General features: G+C 35.7%; 1 protein-coding gene across 1 annotated transcript in view; it reads right to left on the bottom strand.

Annotated features, from left to right (window-relative positions):
• The window catches only part of ABCB5 (ATP binding cassette subfamily B member 5), a 114,562-nt gene that overhangs the window by 42,149 nt on the left and 59,727 nt on the right, over nucleotides 1–12,686 (bottom strand). The window contains exons 15-18 of the mRNA XM_065938846.1: nucleotides 11,231–11,368; nucleotides 2,933–3,076; nucleotides 1,877–1,981; nucleotides 1,616–1,693 (exon numbers count right to left, since the gene is read on the bottom strand). Coding sequence (XP_065794918.1) covers nucleotides 1,616–1,693; nucleotides 1,877–1,981; nucleotides 2,933–3,076; nucleotides 11,231–11,368 — 465 coding nt within the window. The remainder of the gene's footprint in view (nucleotides 1–1,615; nucleotides 1,694–1,876; nucleotides 1,982–2,932; nucleotides 3,077–11,230; nucleotides 11,369–12,686) is intronic.

The raw sequence follows: 12,686 nt of genomic DNA, 5'->3' as shown, positions 1-12,686 counted from the left end.
TGGGAGAATTGGATAATATCTGCTGAATAGTACAGTTTCTATTTGTGTCTTTGTATGTTCTGAAGAAGGAGAGCTTATAGTTTACAGGTAGGTGTATTCTCATGGGCAGACACTACTTTTTGTGGGGGGGAGGGGTAGACACTACTTAATCCAAGAATGTTACTCTCCTTGTGGTCACATAGCTAATGCTAGGCAGAGGATTAACGTCCAATATCAGTCATCAGGATGTTGGATTAACAATATCCACTGGTTAAACTGGCTTGTGGCCTTTAGGATACTCCACCAAAAGCATCCTGTAAACCTCTAGAAAGAAGTTCAAAGTAGTACTTGGAAAAGTTAAAATTTATATTCTTCTATTTAAGATATTCAGAAATTCAGAGAACATTTTCAAAACTTCCTGGAAATTGAAAACAAATGTCATTTAATGTGGAAAAACATAAATACACAAAGAAAAACAAAAATGAGCAGAAACTTTCAACAAATGTGAAATATAGTATTAGCCAATTGAAATCACACCTAATTTCATCAAAGATCTAAGGTAAAAACATAAACTGTTTATAGAAAACAAAAGTACAAGCTTAATGAGAATTAGACAAGATGTGCAGTCTTTAAATCGTTTTATGATCCATCAAGTAGATTTTTGTTTTTCTGGATTGAATGCTTCCAATTGTCAACAGGACATTTTGAGAGAGGATGTTAAGTACCAACTGCTTCCAAGCATCAGGTTGCTATGGGAAACTTACTCTTTTTTTTTTTTTTTTTAATCTGTAATCCTCTAACAGCACACAAAGGTGGAGGAGTTTTGTTACTCAGCAGTCCTTTGAGCACTACTGCTAAAAGTCACAAGATGTAAAAACTGGTTTTGATGACTCAACTGGAAGGATAGTAACTCTACTTTTGAAAAGAAATGACCCTGGCAGGAAGCTATTTGCTCCTGCATGGTGAGCTCTGGTGACAGAAAGTGTGGCAAAGGACTTCAAATGATTACTGGCTTTCAGGGTTACCCAATACACCTCAGCCTCCTGAAAGAATTTTAGAGGTGCCAATCTGAGACATTCCTGCCATTTGCCCTCACAACTCACTTTTCAAGATTATTATTTGATTCACATATTTTTAGTTATTTCATAGGTATGAATGATTGTGTGTGGCAAGCTAGACAGATATTATCTGAATTCAGGACTCTTCTGATGAGGGCAGAAAGAATGACTGCTTTAAGAAGTCAGCAGTGAATGAGCACTATAGAAATTAACTCCTCCTTTTTAAACATGTTCTTCGAGATACTGTAGTTCTTAACACTCCTTTTCAGTTTTAAGTTAGCCTTCCATTCTGATTCTAAAACACTATACAGTGAAAGAGATTTGCCAACATAAATGCAAGGAACAAGGAGTGAACTCTAAATCTTATTTTCTGTAAGTTGCATTTTTGACTTGCTTCTGTTAGGAAAGTACACCACAAGAATTTTGATGTCAGATGCTGCTTGGGACACAAAAAGGATGCTTTTAAATGATCAAAGGAAAGGTTATGTCAGGAAAATGTTTATGAAGAAAAAACTAAAACCTAGAATATTTAAAAACACGTTTTAAATAAAATAGGATAAAAGCAACTAAACACCAACCTGATATAACATGGCTTTAAATGCCAAGTGTCTTAATCTCATGGTTAAGATTTCCCCTGCTCTGCCATAAAATAATCCCTGGAAAAGAAACAAACAAAAATTTACATTTATTCTTAACTATCTTTTCCATTTCTTTGGAATATTTAGTTACTATATTTACTTATTTGTATTTTATTTAGTTATATCTAGTTATTATTTTTAACTCAAATAGGATGACACAAAACAGTAATCACATACACAGTTAATTCATTAAAAGCTTACCTGAATAAAATAACTGACAAAGCAAATAACACCCAAAATTACAAATATCATGGAATAAATTTCTGCATCATGTTTTAATGTGGTTTTATCATCATTTTCAAACATCTGAAAAGGAGTAGATTTTTTAAATCAGGTGATTGGAGAAGAATATAAAAGAAAGAAAAGAACTAAAATATCTATTCATTAGGATTACTTTGAAAAATGAATTTCAAAGTAATAATTTCCACATATTTCTGGGGGAAAAATGCACCTTATTCTATCCTCTACATTCATTACGTAAAATAAAAAATAACTCACTACTTTAATAAAAAATAACTCATCATAAATCCTCTCACTTAAGATATATCAATAAGGGGTCAGACAAATGAGTCCTCTATCTGCTATTAATATCACTGTATATTTTCAAAGAAACTATTGAAATTAGTTTTCTAATTGAAATATTATTTCTAATAACTCAGGTTTCTTAATATTTCTCTATTCAGAGTACCACCTGTAATATGAGACTTTGACAAGTCTCTAGAAATTATTCCTAAAATTAGTAACTATACATACATTGGTATCTATGTTGACACAGCATCCAGACTTGGGCTGTTGCTATTGTTAAAACTGAAGACTTAACATGGTTCTAATAAGATCCTTGAATTCATCAGCTCTCCTGGGTCCCCAGCACAGTCCAAAACTCCTTATTTCCTCTTTTTGACTGGTAATAAAAAATGGTCATTGTTGAGACCAGTTGAAAGAAAGAGTAACCGTACTTGTCTCTTCTACTACTTCAGTGTTTTGGAATGCTGATACAGCACTGGAGTTAGAATTAGAAAACAAAGCAATTTCTTTACTGATTGCCCAGCTAACTAGGTACAGCCCAACACTTCACAATAGAGGCCGGCTTATCCCCTGAGAACATTAGCTAACCGTTCTATCATGGATCCCACACTAGGGGTAACCCACTGCACGTCTCAATTTTCCCCATGTTGAGTTAAAGTACCCTAGGTCTGTTCTCTCAGGTCACACTTTGTTTAAAATGGTTAAAAATATTAGCAAATTAGTTTTACTTACAGTTACAATTTTTGCAAAGATGATGGAAAATACTGGATGAACAGTTCCATTTAGAACAGAAGCCAGTGTCCCCAGAACCACAGAAGGCCACTCAGACTTATATAATTTAAAAATTTTTAATAGAGAAACTTCAGGAAGATTTGTCTATAGATAAAATGAAATACCTTGGTTATAACCCCAGTTTGAGAGAATAATGGAATCTAAAAAGTTAGCCCATCTTGAATAGATCTATAATATAAAATATTAAATATAATAGGTAATAGAGAAGAAAGCAGAATTTCTTTTATAAAAAATTTACTGCCTATATTACTGATAACAATATCAAAACATAAAATAAATTTTATACAAAAGTGACTGTGCAACTTATCACCTTTTGGCATTTCACTCAGTCACTATCATTAAAAAAGTATAAATTAACACACAAGTGCTGATAGCTAAGACTTTAGAAGAAATGACAGGCATATTTTCCTTTATACCTGTTAAACTGGATTGAATAACATGCCCTAGCATAGGACAAAAATCTAGATAGGAACTCAGCATAGACAGAAGGTAAAAGTTTTTCTAGCATTTTAAGCTTGAAAGTTTTCCAGTTTCATGACTATTTATGGAAACATTTTTCTAATGCCTTGGTTAAAAGCTTGTTTTGGGGTAAGTTAATTGCTGCAATATCTGAGTATGTTACTTACAATCACCATGGCTCACTTTCCTTTTCTTTTCAAGGAAGATAACAGTGCCTATCTTACAGGACTGTTTTTTTTTGTTTGTTTGTTTTTTGTTTTAGTTTTTATTTTATATTGAAGGATAGTTGATTCACAATGTTGTGTTAGTTTCAGACATACACCAAAGTGATTCAGTTATATGTATATCCATTCTTTTTCAGAGTCTTTTCTTGGGTAAGTTACCACAGAATAGTGAGTAGAGTTTCTTGTGCTATACAGTAGGGCCTTGTTGATTATTATTATGTATCATAGTGAGTATATGTCAATGCCAGACTCCTAATTTATCCCTCCCCCATACATTTCCCCTTTGGTAACCATAAATTTATTTTCTAAGTCTGTGAGTCTGTTTCTGTTTTGCAAGTAAGTTCATTTGTATCATTTTTTTTAGGTTCCACATATAAATGATATCATATGATATTTGTTTTTCTCTGATTTACTTCACTTCATATGATAATCTCTGGGTCCATCTGTGTTGCTGCAAATGGCATTATTTCATTCATTTTTATGCTGAGTAGAGGATTGTTTTCAGAATTAAGCTTATCTCAGTATTTGCACACAATAAATACCCAATATCAACAATCTCGGATACGCAGATGACACCACTCTGACGGCAGGAAATGAAGAGGAACTAAAGAGTCTCTTGATGAGGGTGAAAGAGGAGAGTGAAAAAGCTGGCTTAAATTCAACATTCAAAAAACTAAGATCATGGCATCGAGTTCCATCACTTCACGGCAAATAGATAGGGAAAAAATGGAAGCAGTGACAGATTTTACTTTTTGGGGCTCTAAAATCACTGTGGATGGGGACTGCAGCCATGAAATTAAAACACACTTGCTCCTCAGAAGAAAAACTATGACAAACCTAGACAGCATATTAAAAAGCAGACATATCACTTTGCTGACAAAGGTCCATATAGTCAAAGCTATGGTTTTTCCAGTTGTCATGCATGGATGTGAGAGTTGGGCCATAAAGAAGGCTGAGTGCTGCAGAATTGATGCTTTTGAATTGTGGTGTTGGAGAAGACTCTTGAGAGTCCCTTGGACTGCAAGGAGATCCAACCAGTCAATTCTAAAGGAAATCAATCCTGAATATTCATTGGAAGGACTGCTGCTGAAGCTGAAACTCCAATACTTTGGTTATTTGATGCGAAGAACTGACTAGTTAGAAAAGACCCTGATGCTGGGAAAGATTGAAGGCAAAAGCAGAAGAGGGCAGCAGAGGATGAGACGGTTAGATAGCATCACGGGCTCAATGGTCATGAATCTGAAAACACTTTGGGCGAGGACACGGAGCCTAGTGCACTGAAGTCTATGGGGTCAAAGAGTTGGACATGACTTAATGACTGAATAACAACAATAAATACTAAATAAATGTTAGTTCTTATTGATGTTATTGTGAAAGGAAGGATAGTGTTATGAAAAATCTTGGATCTTAAACAGAGAATGAATATTGCAAGTAACACGGGTGTCTGCCAGTCCTTCCTGATCCATGGAGGGTACTATGGGGGGGGTAGTAGTCATGATGATCAGAGGATAAATAACATAATAATGATCTCTCCTTTCTCTTGTCTGGAATACTTAGGGGATTTATTTAAGAAATTTCAAAAATCTTGTGAATAAATTCTGTGGTGAGTAATTCTTTTGAATAGGAATCTAGGTAGCAAACTACTAGGCATTTTATATGTTGAAACTTCCTCATGGCATTCACTGTTGAAGTAATGAAATTTATGAACCTGATAATCAGAGAAAGATTTCAGGTAAGATATAAAATAGTATATAATTCTTGTTTTAATCTTAGCCTGGAAATTATAATACAAGCTCTATTGTTTGAACAAAAGAACTTTTAAAATTCTAAAGCCTTTAAAATTTATTTTCAGGATGGCTAAACCAAATTTATATTGGGGGATTCCCTAGTGGCTCAGATGGTAAAGAATCTGCCTGCAATGTGGGAGATTTGGGTTTGATCTCTGGGTCGCAAAGATCCCCTGGAGAAGGAAATGGCAACCCACTCCAGTATTCTTGCCTGTAGAATCCCAATGGACAGAGGACCTGGTGGGCTACAGTCCATGAGGTTGCAAAAAGTCAGACACGACTGAGCAACTAACACTTTCACTTAATAATTTGATTATCTATTATCTTCTCTTCTGAAGTTTTCTGAGGATTATCATTATAAACAGCTTCACTTTTCAGTTAGGTCACTATCCAACAGAATATAGAAAAATTTTTAAAGTTCCATTCCAACTCTTTGTGAAGTCCTAAACATGAATTTTCTTTTTTGTCAAACTCTTTACAAAATTATCTCATATTGTAATGAAACTACAAGCATGTCCCAGGACACAATATCAGTACATTACAGAGCCAGCTAATGTAGGAGGTCTATCAGCTTCTGTAAATACCTTTTTACCTCTAAAAATATGAAAAAGATTGAAAAAAGGGTATTAGTTAAATAATGCTATAAAGAGGGAAAAGAATAAATTGAAATAAAAATGAAATGAAAAGTTTTAGTAAAGTCATGAGAGTCTGGACTACCTAACTGTGTTATAGGTTATATTAATAGTGTGTTTTAAGAGAACTTGATATAAAAATATAAGAAATTAGAGTCATTTCATAAAGAGATATGAAAGGATTTTTAAAAGTTAAAAAAATCTCTTAAAATTTTAAAATTTAATCTGATATATTTTAAAGCTTTATTGAGTTATAATTTTCATATAAGCTACACATATATAAAGTGTACCTTTTCATAAGATCAGACTTCCGTACACACCCATGAAACTATCACCACAGTCAACATAATGAACATACTCCTTGCCCTGGTACGTTTCCTCCTGCTTTTCTAATCCCTTTCTTCCACACTTCTCAGCTGCCCATGCTCTTTCCCTACAACCACTGATATATTTTTGTCACTATAGACTGCTTTGCAATTTCTAGAGATTTTTTTTAATATATATAAATTAAATCACATAGTATGTACTCTTTCCATGTGACTTCTTTTTGTTCAAAATAACTGCTTTGAGATTTATTCATGCTATTCCATGAATTAATATTTCATTCATTTTCATTGCTGAGAAGTGTTTCATTGTTTGGATAGACCACAATTTACCTCTTGACATAAATTTGGGGTATTCCAAGTTATGGGCTATCACAAATAAAGCTGCTATGAACATTCACATACAAGACTTTGTGTGGAGATATAATTTCATTTCTCTTGAGTGAACACCTAGAAGGGCTTCCCTGGTGGTTAAGTGGTGAAGAACTCTCCTACCAATGCAGGAGATGCAGGTTTGATCCCTGGATTGGGAAGATCCTCTGGAGAAGGAAATGGCAAACCACTCCTGTATTCTTGTCTGGGAAATCCCATGGACAGAGGAGCCTGGAGGACTACAGTCCATGGGGTCGAAAAAGAATTAGACACGACTTAGCAACTAACAACAACAACAACAAAACCTAGAAAAAGAATGGCTGGATCATAGTAGGTGCATGTTTAACTTTTAATGAAATTGCTGAACTATTTTTCCAAATTGGGATTACTACTTTTTATTCCCACTAGCAAAATGTAGGGTTCCAGATCATCACCAATACTTGGTACAATCTTTTTAGATTTAACTCTTCTAAAAGGTGTATCATGACATCTCAATTATAATTAATTTGTTCTTCTCTAATGCCTAATGAAGGACAGGGAAGCCTGGCATACTGCAGCCTATGGGGTTGCAAAGAGTCAGATACGACTGAGCGATTAAACAACAATGCCTAATGATGTTAGGCGTATTTTCACATGCTCATTTCCCATATGCATATCTTCTTTGGCAAAATATCTATTAAAATATTTCGCCCATTTTCCTCTTAGGTTGTTGGTATTCTTATTACTGTGCTTTGGGAGTTCTCTGTATATTTTGGATACAAGTCTTTTATCACATATGTGACTTACAAATATTTTCTTACAGTTTATAGTCTATCTTTTCATTTCTTACAAAGCTTTACTGGAAATTTCCTGGCAGTCCAGTGGCTAGGACACTGTGCTTTCACTGCCAGGTTTGGTCCCTGGCCAGGGAACTAAGATGCTGCAAGCCTTGTGATGCAGCCAAAAAAAAAAGTTTTACAAATAGAAATTTTCTTCATTTTGAAGTCTAACTTATCTATCTTTCTCTTTTACAAATTGTGATTTTGGTGTTTTAGCTAAGAAATCTTTGCTTAACTCAAAGTCATAAAGATTTTCTACTCTATCTTCTTATGAAAATTTTCTATTTTTAGCTTTTTGGTAATGTCCGAATTCCATTTATAGTTAATTTTCATCTGTGCTTTGAAGTATGGATTGAAAATGATTCTTTTGGATAGATAGGTATTTCTTTCAGCATCTTTTCTTAAAAAGACTATATATTTTTGAGGCTTCCCTGGCGGATCAGGGGTGAAGAATCTGCCTGCAAATGCAGGAGACACAGGTTTGATCCCTGGTTAGGGAAGACCCCACATGCCACGGAGCAACTGGGCCCATGCTCCAGAACTAGCCTGTACTCTAGAGCCCACGAGTCTCAACTACTGAGCCAGGGTGCTACAACTATTGAAGCCTGCAACACCCGAGAGCCTGTGCTCAGCCACAGGAGAGGCCACCGCAAAGGGAAGCCCATGCTCAGCAGCTAGAGAGTAGCTCCCACTTGTGGTAACTGGAGAAAAGTCTCTGCCCAGCAACGAAGACTCAGTGCAACCAAAATCAATCAATCAATAAAATTCAAAAAGACTATCTATTCTGTATTGAATTGCCTTTGCACTTTTGTCTAAAGAGCTGACTATATGTGTGTGGGTCTAATTCTTGATTCTCTCTTTTCTGTTCTATTGATCTATTTCTCTATTTTTGTTCCAATAGCACATTATTTTGATTACTATAGCTTTATACTAAAAATTGGTGAACTGAACTGAGCACATTAGTTTCATTACTATAGCTTTATACTAAAAATTGGAATTAGTAATTATAAACCCTACAACTTTGTTCTTCTTTATGAAAGTTGTTTTTCTCATTTTATCCTTTTGAATTTCCATTTAGAATCCGTTTGACAAATTCTACAAAAAATCTGCTAAGATGTTGACTGGGATGCTTTGAACTATGGACCCAATTTGGGAAGAAATGACTTCCAAACAATGTTGAATCTTTTTATTCTGAAACTCAGACCCTCCCCTGGCATCCTAAAGGACAGATTTCAAGTAAACTTCACCAGCAAGGTACCTTGGCATCTTCTTTGTTAGCCACTGAGTCATTTAGTTGCAGGGAATAAAGAGGGCTCTTCCTTGGGTCTCTGTTTCACCCCAAGGATATTGGTTGGCACCTTTTCTCTCCTGCGTCTGCATTCTTGAGTGTTCTCTTAATTTTAGCTAGCCAATTCCCATTACTTTGATTCTCTAATGATTCGTTACACTAAACCGTCTGTTCAAATTCTGTGGTTTCTGTCTTCTGATTCAACCCAACCTCCTATTAATTCTGTTCTAAAATCCTACTTCACATTTTCCATTTCATTATTTGCTCTTATAGTCTCTGTTCACTTCTCATTGCATTACTATAGTCTGAAAAAAATGATTTACAAATATGGCCGTGGAGCTGAGGTTTGGCTTGCTTCACTTGGTAGGACTGTATCCTTCCTTCCAGGATCTGAATTTCCTACTCACGATAGCACCAGGCACTGGTAACCAAGTTTGTAGCCTCCTTTTACCACTACTTATAAAATAGACAATTAACGAGAACCTACCTTATAGTACAGGGAACTCTACCAGTGCTCTGTGGTGATCCAAATGGGAAGAAAATCCAAAACAGAGTAGCTGTGTGTATGTGCATAACTGATTCACTCTGTGGTACAGCAGAAACTAACATAACACTCTAAAGCAACTAAACTCTAACAAAAAACAAGAACAAAGAGTAGGTGTGAGACGGAAGCCTAGCTAACCACTTGGTACTTCTGCTCTGTTTCTAGTAGATAGAGATATTTATCTTGTTTTGGAGTTTGGCTATGTCTTATTGTTTTTTCCCTTTTTATGTTTTATCTATCATTACTATGTGTATGGAGCAGAGCAGTTGTATTGGAGTGTAAATTTACCCTATCATTTTCTCTATAAGTCCGAGTTGTTTTTTAATTTTATGATTTTCACCTTTATCAGATTTTTAAATTCCTCTTTATATACCTAGTGAATTTTCAGACTTCAAGGTGGACTTTCATTCTGTTTTTAACAATTACAGTGAGAGGTCCAGCAGCTATTAACAGATATTTTAACATAGTGTTTTTTACACTCTTGCACAGCATTTCACAAACGCTTATACAGTATAAACTCTTGTACTGTCTTCTTATACTCAGGCCTTTTGCCATAGAGCAAATTACCTATGCTATTATTTACATAATATTGTTCTTTTAATGCTTAAATAAATGCATTTTTTAAAGAAAATTAATAGATAAGCAAACATATAAATGTGAATGCTATGTAGGATCACATACCTAAAAAGGGAAAAAACTGCATCTAGAATTAAAAGCAACAGACTGGCAGTGCCAGAGAAAGGCAGAGGAGGAGGTTTGAGGCAGGTCATCCCAGGGCTTCAGACAGATAATAGATGAGACTGAGAACAGTGGGCAGGAAGATGGTGGGAATGGCTAAGGGGTATTCAACCTCAAGTATTTGTCAACCCAAGGAGAAGAAGGGAACTCCAGTTTGTGAGAAATAGTGAATCAAAGATAAGACTGGATGATACGGGAGCTGGAGTTTAGGAAAACAGAAGCTAATATTCAGGGGCTGAGGTGAGAGATTTCATGGTGTATGAGTTTACAATTGAGAAGCAGCCAAAGGACTGAGTGAGGTTGCCTGGGGTTGAGGAGAGAGCTGGACTTAGGGAATGAGGAGGCTCGAAGAATCACAGGCTGAGGTGAGATGGAATTATGTTTTATGCAAGAATGCTGAGGAAAAGAGTTAGAGTGGAAGTTGAGCTCCAAAGAAGGTGCTGGGGATTTTAAGAAAACGGAGGCTGAATGGGAAAGAGACATTAGACTTGAGGTAAGAATGAAGACTGAAGAGGTAGTACAGAGAGGTATGAGACAGAAGGAGGCTTAAAGGAGACTGATCTGGACTCAGGAAGAGCCTGGGGGTAGGTGTAGGGAAGCGAGCATGGGAAGAAGTACTCCTTGCCCAGCTGAACAAAGCAATTAGGGTTGTACCCTGGGGTTGAAAGACTGGATCCAGTCTGTGCTAGTGCTTATCTGCATCCAGTGAGTGGAGTGGATCTGGGTCTTGATCTGACTTAGACTGATCTTGAGCATCGCTGTTGGTACCACACCAGCCGAGCCACTGTTTTATCCCATGGTTTGCCATACAGGAAAGGATTCTCGTAAGATTTCCGGCCCCAATAATGACCTCTGACATCAGTGTAGTCTTATTTGAAGGCTTCTTTCTTACCGTCACAGTGATATTAGTGTGAAGTTCGGCAAAGACTTAGGTTTGGTAACCTAAGTGCTATAATAACATTTTATAATAAATACGTTCTAAATATATTATAAGGATTGTACCAAAATTCATTGGAGAACATGTTGGTAACGTGTTGATAGTTGACCCATTACCTCTTTATATTGGGTGGATTCCTCAAACTTGTCAGTAAAATCTGACCTCATGCTATTCACAGAGCACAGAGGAATTGAGCTGGTATCTTTTTCAGCAGAATAAGCCGATTCTATCTGTTCATCAGCTTTTTTAATATCCTTAAATGAAGAAAACCCATGTTACCACCAGAATAATGCCTTAAAAATTCAACGCAACTCTATTAAACATCCCTCTAAAATTGTACTGCCTTTGTTACTGAAAGTGGTGTGTTTCTGAGCAGTTCTTGCTGAAGTTTTTAGATTCAATACAGAACCAGCAAGCCCAACTCATACTAAAAGGTTAGTGAGTGACAATAGCTTATTGTGTCTTTCCCCCCAAAGACCTGTATAATTAACCACAGAAAATAATGCCTTAATTAAAAACAATTATTCCACTAGCAAGAACAGATCTTAGTAAAATGAGCTTTGTGAGGGCGATGATTCAAATATACCTTATCTTTCTCTCTCTCTGATTCCTTCTTCCCAGCCTTTTCTGGAGCTTGCAAATTTATAACATAAAGTTAGGCACTCAAATGTGAAGCTGGCCCTAGGTATGAGATAGATCTCAGGAGACAATAACACTTTGCAGGCTGGCCACTGCTGCCCATTCCAAAGAAACTAAAAAGCAAATTTGGTGGGACCAGCTCCAAAAGAATGAGAAATTCCAAAGACATCAAATTAACCTTAAAGAAATTGTTTAAATCAGACTAGGATAAAGTTCTAAACCAGATTCCTTTAAGTCTGGGTTAAGTCTTGGGTTTTTTTTGCTACTCCAGAAAGTAAGACCAGTTTTAGTGACTTCCTTATGAAGATATGGAAGGAGAGGTGAAGATAGAAATGAAGAGCTTGGTTAGGATGATGAAGGCCCAACCAGGGTGGGGAGTACAGATGGTAAGACTTAGGTAACTTCAGATGCAAAGGAGAGTGTGTACACATAGGGCTTCCTAGGGACACTGTGATTCTTTAACCAGGTTAACAACTATTAATCAGTCATTTCAAGGTACATAAACTTTAACCAGCCTTATGCTATCTTAATATCTTGAATCAGACATTCCTTTATGCTATCACTTTCTTTTTTCAATAAATTTCCCTACTAAGAAATAAAATTTTTATTTGGCATTTTTTTCCAGGAGCTTTATGGAAAGCTTAAAATAAAATTTTGACTTCTCATAATAAAATTTTCTAAAGAGGTGCTTACAGAGCAAGAACAATTCTATTTGCTGAGAAGTTTGCTAGACAAAATAACAACTGCAAAGAGTTTGGGTATGTGTGTATTTCTACCTGTTTTTATTTCATTTTCGTGTGGAAACTCACTAAAGGAAACTCACAGACTCGCTATATATGTAAATAATTATGTGCATTCTAGATAAATACTAACAGCATTAATTGGTACATGGTTACAATAATAACCACAGTTTGAACTTTCCTTAAAAATTTG

This window comes from Muntiacus reevesi, chromosome 6, assembly GCF_963930625.1.
Source record: "Muntiacus reevesi chromosome 6, mMunRee1.1, whole genome shotgun sequence".
Taxonomy (NCBI): Eukaryota; Metazoa; Chordata; class Mammalia; order Artiodactyla; family Cervidae; genus Muntiacus; species Muntiacus reevesi.
Note: the sequence above shows the minus strand (reverse complement) of the source record. Positions and strands in the feature narration are given on the sequence as shown.